At 34.6% G+C, this 25,403-nt stretch overlaps 1 protein-coding gene and 1 pseudogene across 1 annotated transcript in view; both read right to left on the bottom strand.

Annotated features, from left to right (window-relative positions):
* The window catches only part of PDE3B (phosphodiesterase 3B), a 167,512-nt gene that overhangs the window by 18,113 nt on the left and 123,996 nt on the right, over positions 1-25,403 (bottom strand). The window contains exons 6-11 of the mRNA XM_025459572.2: positions 18,246-18,456; positions 17,629-17,705; positions 10,407-10,558; positions 9,073-9,210; positions 7,515-7,626; positions 5,335-5,448 (exon numbers count right to left, since the gene is read on the bottom strand). Of these exons, the coding sequence (XP_025315357.2) occupies positions 5,335-5,448; positions 7,515-7,626; positions 9,073-9,210; positions 10,407-10,558; positions 17,629-17,705; positions 18,246-18,456 (804 nt within the window). The remainder of the gene's footprint in view (positions 1-5,334; positions 5,449-7,514; positions 7,627-9,072; positions 9,211-10,406; positions 10,559-17,628; positions 17,706-18,245; positions 18,457-25,403) is intronic.
* Positions 21,653-22,034, bottom strand: LOC112667670 (60S ribosomal protein L34-like; annotated as a pseudogene).

Below are 25,403 nucleotides of genomic sequence, written 5' to 3'. Positions count from 1 at the left end.
TCTTCCCCTTCTCTTTATCCTTCCATGAAGACCCTTATAAGACAATGGCAAGACAAACTATGGAAAATTAAAAGACATATAAAACTAAAGAATGTCTCATTTAACATAATTTTTCTTTTTTCTTTCTTTAACATGATTTTTCTTTTTATCCTCCAGCGAGAAACAATATTTTTACTATCAGCATTGTGTTTTCCATGACTTAATATCTTACTATTGATTTCTTCATTTTTTTATATTTAGTGGCTTTATCTATTTAGATGGTCATTCTATTACTTTTGCTAAAATAATCTTAAAGTATAAGAAGGAAAAAATAAACCATATTTAGAGTAGACAGCAAATAAAACCACAAAGATACCTGAGAGGTACAAAATTTCACTGATTGATTTCATCAGTGGAAACTAGGAATAATGTCCTGGCTTGTCAACATCCAAAGTGACCTTTATCATAACTTATTTCACTCAATATTTGCCATCACATGAACTTTTAACATAATGACTTTAATATACACTAGTGATAATTGTAAAGATAACTCACCATTTTTATGCTGTATATATATATATATATATACATTATATATAATAATATATAATATATATATTATTATATATATTAAAGATTTTATTTATTTATTCATGAGAGGCACAGAGAGAAAGAGAGAGAAACAGAGACACAGGCAGAGGGAGGAGCAGGCTCCATGCAGGGAGCCTGATGTGGGACTTGATCCCCGGTCTCCAGGATCACACCCCGGGCTGAAGGCAGCGCTAAACCACTGAGCCACTGGGGCTGCCCCGCTGTTTATATTTTTTAAATTAAATTGAGTTTTAGAATCACACTAGAACTTTAAAAAATAATTATAAAAAATAAAAACAAGAAAGTTAAATGCATAAAGATATATCTAAATATTCAAATTTCTAGTAAGACGTTAGTTATCAGTATCAGCCAATAATTTGAATTTTTCCTATGTTATATACATTCTGGATTTCCCCTAGAATTATAAATACATATATAAAATATCAGAAATGGCAAAAGACATCCTTTTAACTCAGTAATTACTTATAAATTTGCATATTAGGGTCCTAATACATTCAGTTTTGTTTTGTTTTTTAAAGATTTTATTTACTTATTCATGAGAGACAGAGAGAGACGCAGACAAGAGAGGCCGAGACAGGAGAAGCAGGCTCCATGCAAGGAGCCCGAAATGGAACTTGATCCCAGGACTGGGATCACGCCCTGAGCAGAAGGCAAATGGTCAACTGCTGAGCTATCCCAGGCATCCCAGTTTTTCTTTTGTTTAACATGAAATTAAAAGTATAAAAACTAAAATAGCTGGCAAGGACAATTCAGTGTAATTATCATAGGTCCCATTTGTTTACTCTCTTTAAAAAATGGTGAGTCTTTTAAACTGATTAATTTAAAAGGAGGCCTCCAGACCGGAGAAGAAGAGTACAGTATAATCCCTAACAGCTTCCCCCACTTTGTGTAACATAAGTGCTTGATTTAAGCTTTCATCTCCCAGGCATCCATTTCAAAGAGGCACCTCAAAGAAACACACTCCCAGGCACCTGTCTAGATAAATGGTCACACCAGTTCTTTTTTTAGAAATCTTGGTTGATTTCAATAACTGACCATTTGGGCTGCTGGTTCTTTCTCTCCCCATACTTTAAATTCCTGCTCTTATGTTTTAAATTCACCAATAAAGAGTGAGCCAGTGAAACCCCCACTCTTGACTTTAATAAAAAGCAGAACCTCAGGTGTGTCTGCTTATACGTATGCTTGAGCTCACGTGCTCTCATGCCCTCTCTCTCTTTCTCCCTTTCTGTGACCTTTCTCCCCCCATGATCATAATCTGTGGTCCCAACTATGCTGTGTAATTTTCAATTCCTGTATGTAATAAACCTTTATTTAAAAAAAAAATTCTTGGGATCCCTGGGTGGCGCAGCGGTTTGGCGCCTGCCTTTGGCCCAGGGCATGATCCTGGAGACCCAGGATCGAATCCCACATCAGGCTACCGGTGCATGGAGCCTGCTTCTCTCTCTGCCTATGTCTCTGCCTGTCTCTCTCTCTCTCTGTGACTATCATAAATAAATAAAAATTATTAAAAAAAAATAAAATAAAAAAAAATAAAAAAAATTTCTTGATGGTTATGGCTAAAGGGCATCTTGCAATCATAATAACCACAGGGCTGGTCCAGCCACAACATTGGTTATTGATAGACTGAGATCAACACACAAAAAGAGGTAAAACGATCTTCATTTATAGATGACATGCTCTGCAGATAGAAAAATCCTAAAAAATTCACTAAAAAAACTATTAGAATAGAGGTGATCATCAAGATTGTAGGATAAAAGATCAATGTACAAAAATTGGTAGAAAGAACTCAAACATCCAGCAATATTTGAGTGGTAGGAGAATGAGAAAAAGGAAGAAAAACTTATTATGTAAAATAAATATCAATGAGGAGGGACAGGTGGGTGGCTCAGTGGTTAAGCATCTGCTTTTGGCTCAGGTGGTGATCCCACAATCCCTGGATGGAACATGGGGCTCCACAGGGAGCCTGCTTCCCCCTCTGCTATATCTCTGCCTCTCTGTGTGTCTCTCCTGGATAAATAAATAAAATCTTCAAAAAAAAATCAATGAGTAAAATACATATGGCTATTATAGATTGCACTGCTGTGGTCACATAGCTGTACTTTAGATTTACCATTTTCTTATTCCATTAATGTTCCATTTTCCCTCTGTCCTCAACCAGCACCTCTACTGATCATGGTACTTTGCCTAGTGGAATAACCTAGATTTTCAAGGGTCTTAACTATTGTGATCCTGATGATACTGGATTACTATAGTTTTCCATGATTTTTTGTCACTGGACATGGGAGTACCAAAAAGGCCAAAGAATCCCCTGGGTTACTGACATACATCCTCTCATGTATAGTAGGAACTTTATTTCCTCCTGATAATAAGAACCAGACAAAATCAATCACCCAAACCAGTACAGAATCTTTATAGCATGAGTTAGGTTGACTTATTCAAAAGCTGATCATATTTGGAATAGCTGTGGCAACTGGAATCACCACCTGATGAAATTCAGAATAATCTACCATCATTTTCCAAGATCCATTCATCTTTTTTTTTTTTTTTTAATTTTTTTTTAAAATTTTTATTTATTTATGATAGTCACACAGAGAGAAAGAGAGAGAGGCAGAGACACAGGCAGAGGGAGAAGCAGGCTCCACGCACCAGGAGCCCGATGTGGGATTCGATCCCGGGTCTCCAGGATCGCGCCCTGGGCCAAAGGCAGGCGCCAAACCGCTGCGCCACCCAGGGATCCCCCAAGATCCATTCATCTTGTATAAAAGTCAAAGTACCAAGTTGAATGGCAACGTGATCGAAATCACAACTCTATATCTATCAAGTATTTGGTAATGGCACTAATTTCTTCAATCCACCTGGAAATACGGTATTGCTTTGGTTCACTACTTTCCTAGAATAAGGCAGTCTCAAGAGATTCCATTTGACACTTTCTATCACAATGGTGCTCTCTACAAAGATCTAGGAACCAATGAAGGGATTCTGCAGGTTGCTCAATATGTTTACTTGAACTATGTATTCAGAAAACAGGTGGGTTCAAGGAACTACTACTTGTAAGACGGCCCAGGCCATAAGTCCTTTTATCACCTAAATTCCATAATCTCCTGAATTGATTGGTGGACCACTATGGCATTTCATTCCTCCAGGAATTAAGTACTTCAATGTTTTCTCAATATATGATGAAAGGGGACAATTTCTGACACTAAGGTAAAGGATGGGTAAAACAATTACAGGATTGACCCTCCCTCTTCAACATCCTATTCCTATAACCCTTTGAATTCTTTCCTCAGAGAGAGACTTGAAGATGCTGTGCTGCTGTCTTTGAAGCCACAGAATGTAAGTGGCTTCTAGAAGCTGGAGGAGGCAAGGAAACAGAGATTCTAGGAAAAACACAATCTTGCTGACACTCTGATTTTAGCCCAGTTGGATCTACTTTGAACTTCTGACCTCCCAGAACTGTAAGATAGTAAATTAGTATTGTTTATGCCACTAAGTCTGTGGTATTTGTTACAGCAACAATAGGAAAAGAATACAGACTTCCATACCTGGAAGTGATGTATTGCTGTAACAAACACCTAAAAATGTGGAAGTAGCTTTGGAATTGGGCAATGGACAGAGGCTGGAAGAATTCTGAAGAGCACATTTTGAAATCAATAAAAGTTATTAATCAACATATTCAAGAAGTTCACCAAACCCCAAGCAGCATTACTACAAAGAAAATACGCTGAGTATATCACAGTCAAAATGCTAAAAACCAATAGCAAAGAGAAAAGGGACATATTACTTTGCAGGAGAGGTAAGACTTACAGCCAACTTGTCTGCAGAAACTATAGAAATCAGAAGTTCATGGAATGCTATCTTCAAATATGCTAAAATATGAAAATATTCTTCTAAGAAAATAAATACATCTACAAACAAAAAAGCTGAAGAAAATGATCTGATGGAAGTACAGAACTAAAGGAAGTAATGAAGAGGATGGTGAAAGAATACATATGGAATGGCAGAAAACATAATGGCAGGACTTTGTGGCATGACCAAAGGCTGCGAAGTAATGGTTGAGCCTATGACATTTGCCTTAATTCGCATGATCGTATTTCTCAGGTATTTGTAACTAAGTAGATTCTGTCCTGGGGTGTGTGTGTGTGTGTGTGTGTGTGTGTGTGTGTGTGTATCTTACTAGAGTAGTTCTTCTCTCTTTTACAAACTAGAGTAAGAGAAACATGTTATGTAAATTCATTATATTTGTATAAATAATTATATTTATAATGAGGAACAGAATGAACTCTGGGAGCAAAACATAAATGTTATTTTTTTTTCAAAACATAAATGTTATGAAAGATTTTTAATATCATGATTTAAATGCTTACATGAGGCTTTTAAGTATGTTCACTTTCATTGTGAATGTTATATATTTTAAATTTATGCGATATACTTAAAACAAAAAAATAAGAATTGAAAGAAAAGAGCAAAGAAACGATTATCATACTATTCCAGGTAGCAAGCAGCAGGGTGGGACACAGAAAAGAAACATGGTAGATCCAACAGCACTGCATCTTAACCTAGCTCTTAAGGTGAGTCATAGGCTTCCTAATTTGCATGTCATTATTATGCATCAAAATTGATAGAGTCCTTTATATGTATCAAAGGTTACTTAATGAAAAATTTAAAAGAACAGAGGTAATGAAACGAGATAACTTGATTTATTATTTCTAGACAATTAAAAGGAAGACTTGTAGAAGGAAGTACCTGTTTCATTTCCTGATGCAGGATCATTGTGGATCTGCTGTAAACCAGGAATTGGCCGTGTTGTCAGATACCAAACTGCGTGTAGGACATCTGTTGCGTGTATGCGATTGTGATCTGAAGTTATCAAAATGTTTTATAAAAATGTTAGGTTTAACATGGGACATTTTTAAAAGTACAATAATTTTCTATTATCCTATATCCTTATAAATAAAATGTATAGCTTAGGATAACTTCCCACAGTTACATTCAATGCTCAATGTGGGGCTTGAACTCACAAGCCTGAGATCAAGAGTAGCATGTTATAGCGACTGGGCCAGCCAGGTACCCCTGTTTCATCTTTCTTTTTAAAGTCTCTTGTATCATAAATAAAAAAAAAAAAAAAAAAAAAAAAGGGATCCCTGGGTGGCGCAGCGGTTTGGTGCCTGCCTTTGGCCCAGGGCGCGATCCTGGAGACCCGGGATCGAATCCCACGTCGGGCTCCCGGTGCATGGAGCCTGCTTCTCCCTCTGCCTGTGTCTCTGCCTCTCTTTCTCTCTCTCTGTGACTATCATAAAAAAAAAAAAAAAAAAAAACTCTTGATGTGTTAAAAAGTTGTCTTTTAAAAACTTTTACATACATTATGAAAACAGTAGGACAGTCAAAGAAAAGGCAAATAACAAGGGCTAACTGGAAAGGCATTGAAAAATTTACTGAAAGTTGCTATTTTGTAACTTTAAAAATACTATGTAAATAGTGTTGAATTATGGAGACCCATGCTTGCACACAGGCAACAGTCACAAATTCTGGATACTTGAACTCCCCCCCACCAAAAAAGCCACATACACCAAAAAAAGGATGAAACATATCTCTCAGGCCCGCTATAAGGATTAAATGTTAAAATGGTATATGAAAACATCCAAAACAGTATCTGAGACATAGTATGTAATTAAGAAAACACTGGTTTACTGAAATTATCACTATGTGAAAAGGTAAGACCTACAAATGAAACCCAGCTTTGCCATTTCTAGTTTTATCATCTTGGGAAAGATTCTTCTGAGTTTTTACTTCTCACCTGTGAAAGGTAGATAATATAAACTTTTCAGCAGGGATGAATCTTCATGGATCTAATGATTATAGTCATAGCTGATATTCAATAAGGATTCAACACTTCAATAAATATTTAATGAGTACCATGTAAGAATCAGCAGATGACACAATAAAAAGGATTCAGGCTATCGAAATGACATGGTGTCATTCTGTAAGGAGCTTAATCATCCATACAGTTAACACCTTTTATTGACCATTTACTATGTGCCAGGAAATCTGATATGTGCTTTCCATGGCTTGTCACTACCTACAGAGAAAGGACTACTGTAATTTCCATCTACAAATCTGGAAACTAAAATTTAGAAAAGTTAGATCCAGAGGCTCTTTTCTTAATATATTCTAACTGGACCTGGAGACTCTATTGCCTCTTTTTTTTCCATTCCCCTTCTTTGAAGTCCATTTTAAAGTATCACTTTATTTATAAAATGCAGTCACTGTTTTTCAAGCATATCTTATAAGTGGAAATTATAGTACATATAACTCATATTAAGTATCATTATTAATGAGTTATGCCAATTTAAGGATAATTTGTTGTTTATAAAAGAGATTTCCCAAAATATGTCTTTATAAAGGGAAACTGTAGAATGTATAAATGTATAAGGAAAACTGTACCTTTTCCTATTATGAAATTCAAATTCTATTTTACCATAAAATCAAATAGCCGTTAGCAATTATTCCATAAATTAGGACACGGTTAAAAACAGAAATTCTGTGGATAAATTTTAAATATTTTGACATCAAGAATTTTCTCACACTCTTAGTTACCAAACATTTAAAAGATAAGGTATCTAGATGAAGAATTATTAACAAAGAAAGCTGTATACCACATAATAATTATGGGAAAGAGCACATTATAAATATATACCTGTATTATGATTCACTTTGTGAAAAATGAATTTTAAAAAGTTTTAAAGAATATATACCAAAATGTTAATAGTAATCCATTAACTCTAGGTAGCAGGATACAGATTACTTTTTTAAATCCCTATTTAAAAATTTTCCAAACATGTAATTTAAAAAGTGTTTAGAAATGAAGGAAAAAATAATAGTTTCAAAATCAGTATTATCTTATAATAAAATCTGCTGATACTTACAAGGAATGTCTCGGTAGCCATTCTCCAATGCACGAAAATAGTTAATGAACTGTAGAGTGGGGATTTTAAATATTTCCAATAAGCCAGTGTCTTGAAATAAGGTATACATAACCTAAATGTCAATTAAAATAAAATTCACAATAAAGTCAGAATTTCTATTTGTAGTTGAGCAGCATATGCTTTTGTGATCTGCATTTGGGAATGTTACCATGTCTTTAAGTTACTAATTTATTAAAAAACTTTCCTAGAAGAAATTCTTTTCAAAACATTAAAAAGGAAGATATCACCCTAAACTTTTGAAAACCAAAGAAAGATTACCACATCATGTCCCAATTTTAAAAATTTTCCATTCTCTGGGCAGCCCAGGTGGCTCAGTGGTTGAGCTTCTGCCTTTGGCTCAGGTCTTGATCCTGGAGACCCGGGATCACATCCCACATCGGGTTCCCTGTATGGAGCCTGCTTCTCTCTCTACCCATGTCTCTGCACCTCTCTCTCTCTCTCTCTTTCATGAATAAATAAATAAATAAAATTAAAAAAAAATAAATACAAAATAAATAAAAATTTTCCATTTTTCCCTTTAGCTTAATTTTATTTACAATTTATTAAACGGCATATGAATTCTATTCTACTCTAGTCCTAGGTGTTCACAGAAGTCAGAACAGTATATTTATTACATTTTTGTCTCTAAAAACTTCAGTGAGATGAAACTATATGCCATCCACATAAATTATCCTTAGGTTTGTATATTTCATTAATAAAATACTTTGAAGATAAGGAGAGTGATATTTTGGGATGGTTAATCTGATGCTGTTGTATGAACCCCTCAGGGAGAACACTGACTCTGGGTGTTAAAAAGGAACTATTTTCCCATGGTTCTAGCATGAAGTGAAACATTTGGCCTTGGGTAAAGTGCAGGGAGGGCAGGTGAAAAAAAAAAACTTAAGTTTCAGTGGTTAGAATTAGCTCACCTTTCATGTCCTTTTCAACCTCAGTGTTCAATATAAAGTAACTCTAATTCTATAGTAAAATTAAATCCCACTAATATATAACAAATACTTTTCCTTTATTCAAATAAAATTATATAAAATACATATAGCGATATAGTTAATTTTTTTTTTTTAAATTCTGCCTTATTTTTTTTTTCTTTTTCTATTTTTTTTTTTTTAAGTTTTATTTATTTATGATAGTCACAGAGAGAGAGAGAGAGGCAGGGACACAGGCAGAGGGAGAAGCAGGCTCCATGCACCAGGAGCCTGACGTGGGATTCGATCCCGGGTCTCCAGGATCGCGCCCTGGGCCAAAGGCAGGCGCCAAACCCCTGCGCCACCCAGGGATCCCTATAGTTATTTTTATATATGAGTTTTTGTATATATGTTTCTCTTTTTAGATTTTCTTTTTTTTTTTCTTTTTAGATTTTCTACTGAAAACTTCATTTGTGAAAAAAATTCAGTGAACAATGTTGAACTTGTGTCTAAACCAATATTACACATTTTTAGATTCTGTGTTTTATAAAGATTCAAGAAAATTTATAATTAAAAGGTAGAAATTTTAAACAAACCTGACTAAGGATCCTTCCTGATTTCTCTCCCATTTTTTCCACAACTTCAAATATTTGAAAATTCCAGTTGCTCATCTTTTCTATTAAGGAGTCATAATCTTCTATTAAAATCAGGTCCAGTGGTGCTTCCTGTTCAATCTGTACCCAGAGGGGGAAAAACACACAAACCTACTTAATCTTATCTTTAAAAAATATTGTTAAATCCACATCTAAAAATTGTTAAAATTGAAAATGAAAAAATGGTCAATAATACTTTTTTCTTTTTTTTTAATTAATACTATTTTCTATACAAGTTATCCTCAAATATAACCTGTGCTTCCTAGTTCTCCTCTTTGTAAAATGCTATCTTCAGAAAAATGTAAAAATGTCTTCTCTTCCAGGTGTCAGAAGACTTACTGATTTTCACAGTGCTTTTTAAAAAGAAAATGCTGTATTTCCAAAACACTATATACAAATGTAAAATCATCCCCTATTTTCATTTAGAAGTTATAAGTATTAAAAGGGCAATAAAAAGAGACTCCTATCTTAACACTGGCATTTATTACTAGTTTAACTTCCCAAAAGGAATGGATACTTTTTTCCCCCTAAATAGCTTAAATTTTGAACTTAGGAACAAAAAAAACTGCTACTATAAGATGTTTTTTAATGCTTTATGCACATGTTCTTCACACGTTAACAGGAAAACATGTGATGAGGAAAACATCAGCATACAAAGTAATATATCTACTATAAAACTAAAAATCTGTTCATTTTACAATAAATACACTTTATTGTTCTAGGATGATGAAGAATTCAGAAGTACACTTGACCCTTGAACAACACAAATGTGAACTACGCAGGTCCACTTACACATAGACTTTTCATAGTCCAGTTCTGTAAATAAAGTATGTACTCATAGGACTGTAATATACAGTACTGCATTTTCTCTTCCTTATGATTTTTAATAACATTTTCTTTACTCTAGCTATTTCATTGTAAGAATACAGTATACAGTACATATAACACACAAAATATGTGTTAACTGATGTGTTTATGTTATCAGTAAGACTTCTGATCAACTGAAGGTTATCAGTAATAAAGTTCTGAGGGAGTTAAGTTATATGTGGATTTTTTACTGTGTTTCGGAGGGTCAGCACCCCTAATACCAGCACTGTTCAAGGGTCAACTATAATTATTATTTTAACCCAAGGTTCTCTTTAATAATAACTTTTCAGTAAAAAATTTAAAAATACTATTATATTAAAAATCTTGTTCTGGGCAAAAATAATGAAACTAGTACTAAACTAATATTATATTTCACCTTAACATAATCATATGGAAAGTTTATCTTTTACATTTGGTTGTGGTTCATTCTGTGCCTCTTCTGTTAGGTGATTATCACCTTCCAAAAATAATTTTCTGTAGTCTCCGTTTTCTGTTTCCACTTCTTGTTGCACTTCTGCACAGTTGAATGGTTGTTTTGGGGGAACAGTGTTGTCTTCATCACCTTTCAAAAAATATATACAGTGATATTAAGAAACTATATGCATAGTTTTTAAGGAAAATTACCTATAAAAATATTCAAATAGAGGCATCTGGGTGGCTCAGTCAGTAAGCACCTGGGATCGAGCACGTTGGGCTCCCTGCTCAGCAGGGAGTCTGCTTCTCCTTCTCCCTCTGTTCCTCCCCCTGCTTGTGCTCTTTTTCTCAAATAAGTTTAAAAAAATTTCATATAAAGTGAACCACCCTGGCATTCAATCTAATGACACTATTAAGTTGTATCCTACTGGACTATGTGGCCCAGGTACCTTGTGCTCAGGCAACACAGATATTTTACCTGATGTACCTATTCATGGACAAAATAAATGGGAATGGGGGGGTGGAATATTCTTTATAAAAGTGAGTATTCTTTTTTTAGTGACTAAAAAAAGTCAGTCCCTACCAAGAGGAACTTTTTAGCAACTTGATTATGCAATGTCCAACATCTTAAATTGTCTGAGTTTTGGCTATGAAAACTCTAAAGTCATAATTACAAATGAATGAGGACAAGGCACATCTAAAAATTAAAACACTGTATCATTTATTGTGAATTATTTCTCTACCAATGTGATTAATAATATTCTTTTTTACACAGATCTCATGGATAAGGGAAATAGCACTGGTAGCTAAACAGCATTCATTCACATTAAAAAAATTATATTCATTCTGTTGGCAGTATTTTTTTAAAAAGATTTTATTTATTTATTTATTTATTTATTTACTTATTGTTTTTGTTTTTTAATTTTATTTATTTATTCATGAGAGACACAGAGAGTGAGGCAGAGACACAGGCAGAGGGAGAAGCAGGCTCCATGCAGGGAGCCTGACGTGGGACTCCATCCCAGAACTCCAGGATCACACCCAGAGCATGAAGGCAGACGTTCAACTGCTGAGCCACCAAGGAAGTCTCCTGTAGGCAATATTACAAACAGGAAACTTCCTTGAAACCCATCAACAGTAGAATAAATAAATGTAGTGTATTCATACAGCTGAACACTATGGAGCAAAGAGAAAGAATGATAACCACATGTAATAACATGAATGATTCTTAAAAATATAACATTGAATGTGATTCTCTTTATGGAAAGTCCAACAACATACCAAAACTGGTATATATGAGTACAGATAGCCAAGACAAATGTCATCTTTAGAGAGTATGAAGAGGCCATGAGGAGAAATTCTGAGGGGCTGGTAATATTTTATTTATTTTATTTATTTTATTTTATTATTTATTTTATTTATTAGTTTATTGAGCTAAGTGATTACACAGGTATGGTAAGTGTATGAATACTCAAGTTATAAGTTTAATTTTCAATATGTAGGGGCTTGTTCTAAGTAAAAGTCTTTTTTTAAATTTTTTTAAGTCTTTTCTTTTTTAAAGATTTTATTTTTATTTTTTATTTATTTTTATTTTATTTATTTTATTTGAGAAAGAGCATGCATGTATGCAACAAGCAGGAGGAGGGGGAAAAGGAGAGGGAGAGAATCTCAGGCAGACTCCACACTGAGCACATGGGGCTCAATCTCATGACCCTAAGAAGGTGACCTGAACCAAAACCAAAGGTTAGATGCTAAACCAACTAAGCCTTAGGCTCCTCTATGTAAAAGAATTTTTAAGAGTATTTAGTGGAATTGAGTTTCAGAAGAACTAGGTTCAAATCCTGATTTTTGTACTTGATAATGGCAAGCAACTTCCCCTATAAAAATAAGGATAACATCTATCTTACTAGATGCTACATATAAATAAATGATCCATAAATTTTAGTCAAATTTGAATCTAACACACTGAATATACTAAAAAAGCCATTAACTAATGATGATCAGGAAATAATATCCTTTGGAAAATATTATTTTATTCCCCTCCGCCCAAAAAACATTTAAAAAGTGAAATTTAGAATATGCAACTACTCTCGGTAAGTCAAGACAGTGTTAGTATAATAGTATTCTAAAATAGCCATCAATCTAAAAAATGACATTTAACATTTATTACATACTTTCTTTTCAATGACCCAAACTAATAACTATATCTTATATAAAGTAGTTATAAAAACAGTTGAAATAAATGTAATAATTTCTTTTCCAAAGATTCCCACAATACTGCCTCCTATCCCCCTTGCACTCTTTTGAAATGTATTCCTCCATCAAGACAAAGCATTTATTTCCTAATCCCCTGGAATCTGGACAGACAGTACGACTGCTCTGATTAACAGAATATGACCTAAGTACCTCTTTGTCTATTCTGGGTTGAGCCATTAACCTGACTGGCAGCTATCACATCCTCCTCTCCTGGAATCCAGCAAACATGTTGGAAGAAGCCCAAAGATAGTCATATTTAGATGGGCTAGTCAATAGTCAACAGACACATGAGTAATCCCATCTTGGAAATTCAGGCCAATCATTTCTTCAGATGATTGTCACTCTTACCAATATCTGACTGTAATCACATGAGAGTCCTCAAGTGACAATCTCCCAGCTGCTACCAGTCAATCCAAAGAACTATATGTGTGTATATAGTATAATAACATACTACAAATCCACCCATTATAAATGTATAATTTAACAATTTTAAATTTACAGTTGTACAATCATTATGACAATCTAGTTTTAGAACATTCTTATCACCCCAAAAAGTATTCTCTTGCTTATTTACATTTAATCCCTATTTTCATCCTAGGTAATCACTGTTCTGATTATTGTCCCTATAAATTCACCATTTTTTCTAGCATTTCATGTAAAGAGAATCACAACAATATGTAATCTTTTGAGCCTGGCTTCTTTCACTTAAAATAATGTTTTGAAGTCTATCCATGTAGTGGCATGTATCAGAAGTTTGTTCCTTTCATTGCTAAATAAAATTACATTGTATGAATAATACCACATGATATGTATCCATTCGCAAGTTAGCGGACACTGGGATCATTTCTAGTTTTGCAGCATCATCAATAATGTCATAACATTCACAATCTTGTATTTGAGTGCTCATATGCTTTCTCATGGATAAATTCTTAGCCATGATATTACTGAGTGATATGGTAAATTTATGTATAACTTTTATTATTTTTTAAAGATATTCTTTATTTATTTGAGAGAGAGAGAGAGAGAGAGAGAGAGAGAACCAGAGAGCACAAGTGGGCAGAACAGCAGAGGAAGCGGGAGAAGAATCAGGCTCCCCATGACCCTGGGGTCAGGACCTGAGCCTAAGACAGACTCTTAATGACTGAGCCACCCAGTAACTTTTAGAGAAACTGTCAGAATGTTTCCCAAAGTAGTGAACCATTTTATACTCTCATCAGCAATGCACAAAGACTCTAATTTCTCTGCATCCTTGCTAATACTTGGTATTATCTTTTTAATTATAGTTATTCTAGTTTCAGTGTAGTATCTCATTGTATAATTTGCATTTCCTTAATAACTAACGATGTTCATTATCTTTTCTTGTGTTCATTAACCATTTGTTTATATCCTTCTCCAAATAACTTAGACCACAATATCAGACATCTTTTGCCCATTTTTTGAGTTGACTTCTTAATACTGAATTACAATTTTTTTATATATTATAGATATAAGACCTAATAAGATGTATCACTTCCAAATATTTTCTCTCAATCTGTGGTTTGTCTTTTCATTTTCTTGTTGTCTTTTGAAGTGCAAAAGTTTTTAATTTTGCTGAAGCCTAATTTGTCATTTTTTTTTCTTTCATGGGTTGTGCTTTTGGTATTATATCTAAGAATGCTTTATTCGACTCAAGGTTACAAAGACTGTATCCTATATTTTCTTCTACAAGTTTCAAAGTTTTAACTCTTACACTTAGGTCTATGATCTATTTTGAGTTACTTTTTGTGTAGACAGTCTAGATTATGCACTTTTTGTGTGTAAGAGTCCAGATTCTTTCTTTGACAAGTGGATATCCACTTGTCTTGGCCCCATTTGGTGAAAAAAACTATCCTTTCTCTTTTGAATTGTCTGGCTTCTATATCAAAATTCAATTGACCATAAATGCAAGAATCTATTTTTGGACTTGCAGTTTTTTGTTCCAATGATCTACAGGCCCATCTTTGTGCCAATACCTCACTATCTTAATTACAGTGGTTTTATAAGTTTTGAAATCAGGTAGTGTCAGTCTCCCAAATTCATTCTTTTTCCAAATAGTTTTGACTATTGTTGGTCATTGTCTAAATTTAAGAACAACTTGTCAATTTTTATCAAAAAAACCTGCTATAAGTTGATAAGGACTACACTGAATTTATAGATCGATTTGGGAGAACAGTACTGACAATACTGAGTTTCCCAATCTTTTAATATGAAGTGCCTCTCCATTTATTTAGATTTTCTCTAATTTCTATCAACAGTGTTTTGTAGCTTTCAGTTTATAAATCTTCCTCTTCTTTTAAGTTTATTCTAACTACATCATTCTTATTAATACTATTATGAATGGAAATGTTAATTTCAATTTATGATGGTTCATTGCTAGTATACAGAAATAGTTAACTTTGTCACTGATCTTGCATCTTGCCTCTGTTAAACTGTTTTATTGGTTGTAGTGTGTGTATGTGTATTCTTTGGGATTTCCTACACAAAGGTTCATATGATCTATGAATATGGGACAGTTTCATTTCTTTACTTTTATTCAGGATGCCTTTATTTCTTTTTCTTTTTCTTTCTAATTTTCCTGGTGAGAATCACCAGTACCATGTTGATTACAAGTGCTGAAATAAAAAATCTTTATCTTGTTCTTTTTTTTTTTTTTTACAATTTTACTTACGTATTCATGAGAGACAAAGAGAGAAAGGCAAAGACATAGGCAGAGGGAAAAGCAGGCTCCATGCAGGAAGCCCGATGTGGGACTTGATCCCAGGAACCCAAGATTACGCCCTGAGCTGAAGGCATCCACTACTGAGCCAGGCATCCCTCTTGTTCTTGATCCTAGGGAGAAAGAATCAGTCTTCTTCTATTAAGAATGATGTTTAGGTGTGTATTTTTCAAAGAGGCCCTTTATTCATACTGAAGAACTTCCTTGCTATAACTCTCCTGAATCTTTTTATCATGAAAGAGTATCATATTTTATCAAATGATTTTTCTGCACCTATTTAGATTATCATGTGTTTTTCTCCCCCTTTGTTCTATTAATATAGTGTATTACATTGATTGATTTTCAAATGTTAAACTACTCTTGCATTCCTGGGATAAATACTGCTTGGTCACAGTGTGACCATTTCCTGTGTTGCTGGATTCAGTTTAATATTATTTTGTTAAGGATTGCTGTGTCTATACACATATTGGTCTATAGTCTTCTTGGAAGTGGGTTGAATGTTATGACATCAGGATAATATTAGTCCTACAGAAGGAGTTGGGAAGTTTTCCCTCCTATTCTATTTTTTGGAAGAGTTTGTGAAGGACTGGTCTTTTCTGTGTGTGTGTGTGCGTGCGCGCGCGTGGCGCAAGTGTGTGTTTTATATAATGTAAGAACCAAAACCTACTGAATTGTACATTTTAAAAGGGTGACTTTTGTCGAAGGACATCATGGCTCCTTCCACAATTTGGCAATTGTGGGTACTGCTGCTATAAACATTGGGGTACAGGTGTCCTGGAGTTTCACTACATCTGTATCTTTGGTGTAAATACCCCAGTAGTGCAATTGCTGGGTCGTAGGGTAACTCTATTTTTAACTCTTTGAGGAACCCCCACACTGTTTTCTAGAGATGAATGGATAAAGAAGATGTGGTATATATACATTGGAATATTCCTCAGCCACCAGAAAGGACGAATACCCACCATTTGCTTCACATGGATGGAACTGGAGGGTATTATGAGGAGTGAAGTAAGTCAATCAGAGAAGGACAATCATCATATGGTTTCACTCATATGTGGAATATAAGAAATAGTGAAAGGGATTATAAGGGAAAGGAAGGAACTGAGTGGGAAAAATTAAAGAGGGAGACAAACCATGAGAAACTCTTAACTCTGGGAAACAAACAAAGGGTTGCAGAAGGGAAGGAGGGCGGGAAGATGGGGTAACTGGGTGACGGGCACTGAGGAGGGCACTTGATGGGATGAGCACTGGGTGTTATATGCTGGCAAATCAAACTTCAATTAAAAAAATAATAAAAAAAATAAAAGGGTGACTTTTATAGCATGTAAAACCCCTGTAGGGCCTATTTATTTCTGGTTTACCTTTATTCATAGGGTGCAGGGCTACAGAGTTTACCAAATTATCCCTACTCTGGTAAATCTTCAACTCTAATCTCTGTCTCCCTAATCCCACAGAACTACCCAAAAGACTGCTCATTCTATTAATCACTGGCCTCTCCGGAAGGAGCAAATACCGTTCTGATAGCTCCAAACTCCAGGCTCATTTTTGTGAATTTCTATCCTCCTCCAGATCTCATACTGGAAATTCTGAGGAACTTGTTAGTTTTCAATGGTTTTAAGCACATTTTTATTGCTAACAACTTGTCTGGCTTTTCTTTTTCTTTTTTTTTTTTTTGTCTGGCTTTTCTAGCTACTTTCAGGGGGGAATGATGGTCTGAGTTACCTAGTTAACTATCACTATATGCCAGGGTCATCCATTTTTTAAGGTTCTAAAATAACCGTAATTTTATTACCAACAATATTTCTTGTTTGAGGATATTAAATGTTTCAGAATAGTATAACAAATTAAATTTTATTTTATTTTTTTATTTTTTTTACAAATTAAATTTTAAAACAACTTCTTTCTATGCCATAAAAAATGTATGCAAACCCTTTTGGGCTTAGATAGTTCAACATTAACATAATTAATTTCATTGTTTATGAACCCTAGCCATAACTTGAAAAGACCACATTCATTTGTGCAGCACATTTTAGTCTTCAAAACACTTTTATCATGTTATTTTTAACTTGTTCCTAGTAACTCCTCTACTTATTTCCTAAGTATATAAAACATTACATCTTCATTTTAAAGATAGATAAACTGAAGTCAAACTCACTCATTTATTTACTTCTAAAACAATGTAAGAAATTGCTCCGAAATTCAAACACACATGACTTTTGCAATCTCACCTGACTTCCCATTGTGGCAGTCTGTACCAGACTCAGATTCAGATGTTGAAACATATTTCAATATTTGATGTCCACAGCTTATAGAATAAAACAGATAAATATACCTTTATAAATGAGGCAAACAAATTTTTCCCTAAACACAAATAGAAAATCTGCTTAATTTTTAAAGATCCTAACAGCAAAACAATGTACAATTCCAATCTCTCTATAAACTTAATAAGTAGGCTTTATCTTGGAAGGCATCCTATGTCCCTGAAGAAAATAACATCTTTTGAAAGTCAACCCTAAGGTCTGGTAAACACTTATTACTGATAAAAAATGGAGAAATAAAGACAAACACCATATGAACTGGGTACTAAGGTACAATATACCAAAGTAATTCTCATTATTTACTGGTATCTTGAGATGGAATACCACTATATATCCCCTCAGATAGCAATCACTTAATTGGAAAACAAATACTTGCACTAAAATGAGAAAAAGTGTATTAAGAATAAAAACTACTCAGTAAAGATAAAAGTTTTAATACATCAACTAGTTATAATAGAAAACTAGTAATACTTTATTAAAATAACCTATATTTTGAAATAGAAATAATGAACATTTGGGAAACTTACCTGTTACATAAACTGCTATCCGAATTTCTAAGTTGCTGGTAAATATCTGGTGAGTTGGGTGCACTGCCCAGAGATCTGTGTAAAATAACACCTGGCTTAGCAAGAAAATTGGCAGTGTCAGGAAATTCTATAGGTGATTGATTGGTTAGAGAGCCAGCAGATACTGGTCCATGGCTTGGAGAATTCACAGGGCTCAGGCTGGGAAAAGCACCTTAAAAAATTAAAAGAGAGGAAAGAGTATTAAATAAATAATAAATAAATAATTATTATTTATAAATCATATATATAAATAATATATAAATAAATTTATAAATAATTTATAAATAATAAATAAATGCATTTATTTATTTATTAAATAAATAAGTATGTATGCATAGGTAGGTGTTTAATGTCTGTGTGTATTTATAAAGAACATTTTCCTTCCTTAAAAAAAGCATTTATAATTAAATGATAAAACAGATTTCCAGGTGGAGCTATCTTCAAGACATGATAGGCATTTAAGCAGAATATAGACCATATCTGCCATCATCAGTGAGTGTGAAATAAATACCTTGTGGCAGGATGGCACAGATATTAAAAAGTGTACCTAAAATGTACAAAGTGTGGCACACATTTTCTTAAGTCACAGTGGTCTTTATCTTTCATATTTTATATCCCTATCAGCTTATTATCCACATGAACAAAGTATTGCTGCCAAATTTTACTGAGGAACCAAAGTTCTTAACAGCAATTAGCAAGTTGAGCAATGAAAAATTATGTTAACACGACAGCTGATCCCTTTTCAAAATATATCCAAGTATGTCCAGTTCATTCATTCATTTAACAAATACTTGAAAGCCCACTATATGGTGGAAAATGTGCTGGGTTTCACAATGGAGAAAAAGATAACATCCCTGCAACTCAACAAACCTAAAGATTAGTGGAGAATACAAACAAGTGCTAAGCACTAAAATTAAAAAAAAAAAAAAAAAAAGCCAGAGTGCTTCAGAAATACATCTCTAATGCTATTGATTTGCTCCAAAAACCTTCACTGAGTGCCCTGAATTAAGGTGGAATGGGTATATCTGGAGAAAAGTAGGCAGATTAAAATTTTTATTTGGAAATAAAGATCCAAGTAAAGTGTGAATCAGAGGGGAAAGCAAACACAGTTATCAAGGAGCTAGGATTTTTTCAGACATAGTGGTATAAACACAGATCTGTGTGACAGTTAATTTTACGTGTCAGTTTACAGTCAATTTTACGTGGCTAGGCTATCTATGGTGTCCAGCTGTTTGGTCAACACCAGGCTAGAAGTGGCTGGAAAGTATTTTTCAGAGGTGATTAACATTCAAGTCAGTAAACTGAGTATAGCGGATGATCCTCCCTAATGTGTGTGGGTCTCATCCAATTGGTTGAAGGCTTTATAAGGAAAGACTGAGGTCCTCCAAAGAAGAAGGAATTTTGCCTCCAGACTGCCTTCAGGTGCAGGACTACGGTATCAACTCCTGCTGGTACTTCTAGCTGGACAGCCTGCCCTTCAAATCTCAAACCTGCCAACTCTCACAATCTTGCAAACCAATTCTTTAAAATAAACCCATCCCTCCAACTCTAGCTCTCTCTGTAAATACATACACACACATCATATTAGTTGTCCGGAAATGCTAACAAGGTGCTATTTTATTTAATACAATGTGTTATCTTAATAACTTTGTAAGTAATATTTTCATTTCACATGTGGGGTACAAAAAAAAAAAACCTACAAAAAAAGTCTAAAAACTTGATTTAATTAACACTGTGAGATCATACTCCTCTAGAGCTGCCACTACTGTTCTATCAGATTGATTTATTTAGAGGCTCCTATACTTTCATACAGTGTTAGAGCCGAATGGGATCTTTAAAAATCTGGTCAACCAATTTAATGTTTTAGAAGAGGAAGTTTCCTCTGAGGACAAGAAAAGACACAAGAAGAGTCTTTCCTGTCATAACGATTAGTTACTAACTGGAAACTAAGGTTCCAATTTTTAGCCCCCGTTTCTCTAATTATACTAGTGAGTGTCCAATATCCTGACAGACAGGCTAATAAGAAGAACGGGAACATAATCTTAGGGTAGAAAGTTGACATAACAGAAAAACCTAGCAACTCTTAAAAAAATGCTTTCTATAATACAGATTCACCATTTTTATTTTAAACCTTTTTTAGTGTGAAATATAACACACATACAGAAAATGAACAATAGGAACACTCACCACTCAAGCTAAGACAGAGATCAGAAACCTGTCTTCTAACTACTACCTCTCATTAAAGGAAATCATTATTTTGACTTGCATGGTATTGCTTTTCTTCCTTTTCACTATATTGATGCCATGTGAGTACATATTTTTTTAACAATTGAGATTAGTTTTGTTTTTTTTAACTTTGTAAACAGAATTAGACAGTAAATATAAATGCTTCTATGCTTTGCTTACATTTTAAAAAGATATTTCCAGGCAGTTGCATAAGATTGAAGTTCTCTGATTTTCAATGCCATATAAAATTGTATGCATGAATATAGCACAATTTTATTTCTCTGCTCAAGGACTGAACTATCAAATTGTCTTCCAAAGTGGCTGTAGCATTTCACTTTCCCATCGATGCATCGTGTTCCCACTTCTGAACATTTTTTACCACTTGTTCTTGTCTGTCTTTAAAATTACAGAGCTCACAGTGGGTATGAAGTCTTGAGTTAGTGCGGTTTTGATTTGCATTTCCCTAATGATTAATGATATTGAACATCTTTTCATGTGGTATGGGCCACTGGTATATCTTCTCTGGAGAAAGATCTATTCAGATCTCCTGCTCATTTTTTAATGAGGTCATTTGTCTTTTTATTACTGAGTTGTAGGACATCTTTGTATATTCTGGATACAAGGCCACTATCAAATATATGATTTGTAAATATTTTCTCCCAACCTGTGTTTTGACTTTCTTTAGGTGTCTGTAAAAATACAAATGTTTTTAATTTTAATGAATTCCAATGATCAGGCTTTCTCATTCATGAACTGTGCTTTTGGTATCACATATCAGAACACTGTATTCAATACCCAAAGTCACAAACATTTTCTGTTTTCTTCTACTAGTTTTAATTCCTACAGTTGAGTCTATGATGCATTTGTGTTAATTTTTAATTATGAATAACAGGTAGGATTCCAAATTCTTTCTTTTTCCTATGTATATCCAGTTGTCTCAGCGCCATTTGTTAAAAACACTGGTTCTTTCCCCCCACTGAATCATCTTGGCACCCTTGTTGAAAATCAGTTGACCACGTAAGGATTTGTTTCTAGACTTTCAATTCTATCCCATTGAGACGGAATATCCTTTTGCCAGTATCAATCTTTTTTTTCTCACTCAAAAAAGTTTTGAGTTTTTTTTATTACTCAAAAAAGTTTCATTATTTAAAGTTAGCTTTCTGACTCTGTGCTTGTGCCTTCAACAGTTGCACAATGATTTTCTGCTCCTCAATAAGGAAAGCACGCTTGATCCTGTCACGAACACACTTAGCACACATGGAACCACCATAGGCCCTGCTGATGTGTTTTTTCATTTTAGACAATCTCATAAGGACTTTAGGTCTCACAGCAAGAACTCCTCAAAGTTGGCCTGGGCACATGCCACATGAAGACATTGGTGCTTTCCCAACCTTCTTGGTATAAAGGTAAACGATTCTATTACCAGGGGTTCCGGACAGCCTAATTTTGTTAGAGGCTGTAGGACAGCCTACAACAGCATGTCAAATGCTGAACCATTCTGAACACCTATGGACGCCGTCCCCGGAAGATGCCAGTACCAATCTCGATTACTATAGCTTGGTAATAAGATTTAAACTTGAAAGTGAGAGTCCTCCAATTTCTCCTTTTTTATTGAAAATTGTTTTAGCTCTTCTGGGTGCCCTGAATTTCCTTTTGAATTATTTTTTAAGATTTTATTTATTAGAGAGAGAGAGAGAGAAAGAGAGAGAGCGCGAGCGCATGAGCACAAGTTAGGGGGGGAGGAGTAGAGGAGTAGAGGGAGAGGGAGGGAGGGAAGCAAACTACCTCCTGAGCAAGGAGCCCCACACAGGGCTCCATCACAGGACCCGGAGATCATGATCTGAGCTGAAAGCAGATGCTTAACTGACTGAGCCACCCAGGTGCCCCTCCATATGAATTTTATGATAAGCTTGTCAATTTCTGCAAAGAAACAAGCTCAGAACATGATAAAGATAGCATGAAATCTAGAACAATGTGGAGAGTATTGCCATCTTAACAATATTACATTTTCTGATCCACAAACACAGGGTATTTTTATATTTATTTAGACCTTTAATTTCTCTCAACAATGTTTTATAGTTTTCAGTGTACAAGTCTTATGCTCTTTTGCTAAATCTATTCCAAGTATTTCATTTTTTTTACTAATAACTGTCCATGGAATTATTTTCTTAATTTCAGTTTGCATATTCATTGATAGTGTATAGAAATACAATTTATTTTTGCATTGAGATCCTGTATCCTACCATACTGATAAGTTTCCTTATTGGTTTATAATAGATTTTAATGAATTTCTTCAGATTTTAATGAATTTCTACATGATGTCATCTGCAAATATAGTTTTACTTGTTCCTTTTATTCCTTCTTACCCAAATACTATGTCTAGAACCTCCAATCTAATATTAAGTAGAGGTGGAAATTATTTTATAACTATTAAAATTATTTTATAGTTTCATTTTATAATTTCTAGTTCTCTATATTCTCTCTTTGATGAGACACTGTTGTCATAATTCTTCTTAAATACTGTAGATAGGGGTGCCTGGGTGGCTTAGCAGGATAAACATCTGCCTTTGGCTTAGGTCATGATCTTGGGGTCCTAGGATCAAGCCCTGGGTAGGGCTCCCTGCTCAGCAGGAGTCTGCTTCTCCCTCTCCCTCTCCTCCTCACTTGGGGTCTGTCTCTCAAAATAATAAAATTAAAAAAATTTTTAGATATGGTTTCCACTAGTACTTTAAACATATTTATAATAACAGATTTAAGTTATTACCTATTAAGTCCAAATCTAAGCCCAATTAGGGAAATTTTCTGTTGGTAAAAATTTGTTTCTTTGCATGTTTCATATTTTTTTGTTGAAAACTGGACATTTTATATAATATATTTAACAATTCTGGCATCAGATCCCTCCCACACCCAAGGCTTGTTTTGTTGCTGATTTGTGTCTGGTTTCTTGTTTCTGGCTGTTGAATGACTTTCCCAGACTAATTATGTAGATTCTGTTTTCTCTGACCCATATAGTCAGTTCCTTGCTGGCTGTTTTGTTTTTTTTTTTCCTTCTTCTCCTTTAAGTTCTTGATTTATTTTTTAAGGTTGACTTCTGTAAGTCACCCACAGGTCAGTATAATTTTGTGGTCAACCAATGAGGAGTCAGAAGATTTCTTTAAATGTCTCGCCTAGGGCAGCCCCGTTGGCGCAGTGGTTTGGCGCCGCCTGCAGCCTGGAGTGTGATCCTGGAGACCGGGGATCGAGTCCCACATCGGGCTCCCTGCATGGAGCCTGCTTCTCCCTCTGCCTGTGTCTCTGCTTCTCTCTCTGTGTCTATGAATAAATAAATAAAATCTTAAAAAAAAATGTCTCGCCTATATGTCATCTGTAGAAGGGAATCTGTAAAGATACATCTTCAAACTTCAGTTTATGGAAGAGCCTTGGATTTCACATCCTGCTTATAAGAGGCCTCTAGGTCAGCTCCAGGCAAATGACCGGAGCCTTCTCCTTTCCCAGATCTGGCCTGGGCAGATACACAGCCTGGCATATGTGCTCAGCCTCCAGAACCCCAGGAATCTGTCAGACGTTCTCAAGTTCCCTGTGGTCATCTAGTATCCAGGATTTCCTTGTAAATTCCCAGACAGCTCGTTTGCAGCAACTGAAGTCCCAGCCTTAGGCGCTCACAATGTTGCCTGGCATAAGGTTTGGTTCTTGCTTGTTTTTTTAGATTGCTGAGCTCTGAGTCCAATCAAATACCCACAACACCTGGGAACAGAGATTTCCCAAGGAGCTTCAGATTGGGACAGATTGCCAGTACTCAGTGGAGTTGAAGAAGAGGTCAGATCTCCCTGGTGGTAGCAATGCTACCTGCTTTGAGCAAAAGTGCCACTGATGGAGAGTCCCCAAAGAAAACATCACAAGACCCATAGTCTTACCCAGGTTTGGCAGTCTCTCTTGTTCTGTTTTTTTTTTTCCTCAGGTTTTTATTAATTCCCAATATTCTGAAATGGCTGAGTTTATTTTGTTGCCCTGTTTTTGTTGTTTTAGAGGAAAGTGAGTTTATGGAGAGCAGAGATCTCTCTGCCATTCCTAAAGGTCAATCTCTATATAGGATTTCAACACTTTGAAACTCATGGAGACTTGTTTCACAGTCCAGCCAATGGTCTACTGTTCTCCATCTTGTGAGTATTCTTTGAAAACATATTCATCCTGTGACAGCTGAATGTAGTGTTTTGCAGCCAGTTAGGTCAAGTCAGTTTGGACGTAAAAATCTCCAAATAGGACTACGGATTTGTCTATTTCTCTCTTTAATTCTATCGATTTTTGGCTCATGTATATTATAGCTGAGAGATCAAACCTACCTGCAACTGTGTATTTAGAGTGTGCATCTTGTAAAGATGCATATGCTTGAGTCTTGTGTTATTAACTGCCTGACAATCTTTGTCTTTTAACTGGAGTGTATTTTCAATTTTTTGTTGAAAACTGGAGGTTTTAAAAATATGCGTAACAACTCCAGCAGATCCTTGCCTCTGCTCCCCGTCCCCCACAAAGTGTATGTTTAATGTAATATAGTGTTCAATCTATCTTGCTATTTCTTTTTTTAGTTGCTCCCTTTTTTTGTCTTTTATCTTGTTTTGGATTCTTTTGGCTTATTCAAGTTTTTTTTTTTTTTAATCATGCCAATGTTATCTCCCATATTCATTTTTTTCTTATACTTTTTTCTTTTATTCTTTTAATTGTCACTCTGGATACTATAATGTATATCTTTGAAGTATGACTTTCTCTCAAATTTATACTTTTTACTACTTTTCAATCATTGTTAGTACAAGCTTAAATCTATTTACCCCTTCCTAACCCTTATACGCTATTTACCATATATTTAACTCCTTCATATATTATACATGCTACAAGAAA

This window comes from Canis lupus, chromosome 21, assembly GCF_003254725.2.
Source record: "Canis lupus dingo isolate Sandy chromosome 21, ASM325472v2, whole genome shotgun sequence".
In the NCBI taxonomy this organism is placed as follows: Eukaryota; Metazoa; Chordata; class Mammalia; order Carnivora; family Canidae; genus Canis; species Canis lupus.
The sequence above is the reverse complement of the archived record's forward strand: the minus strand, read 5'-3'. Positions and strand labels throughout refer to the sequence as shown.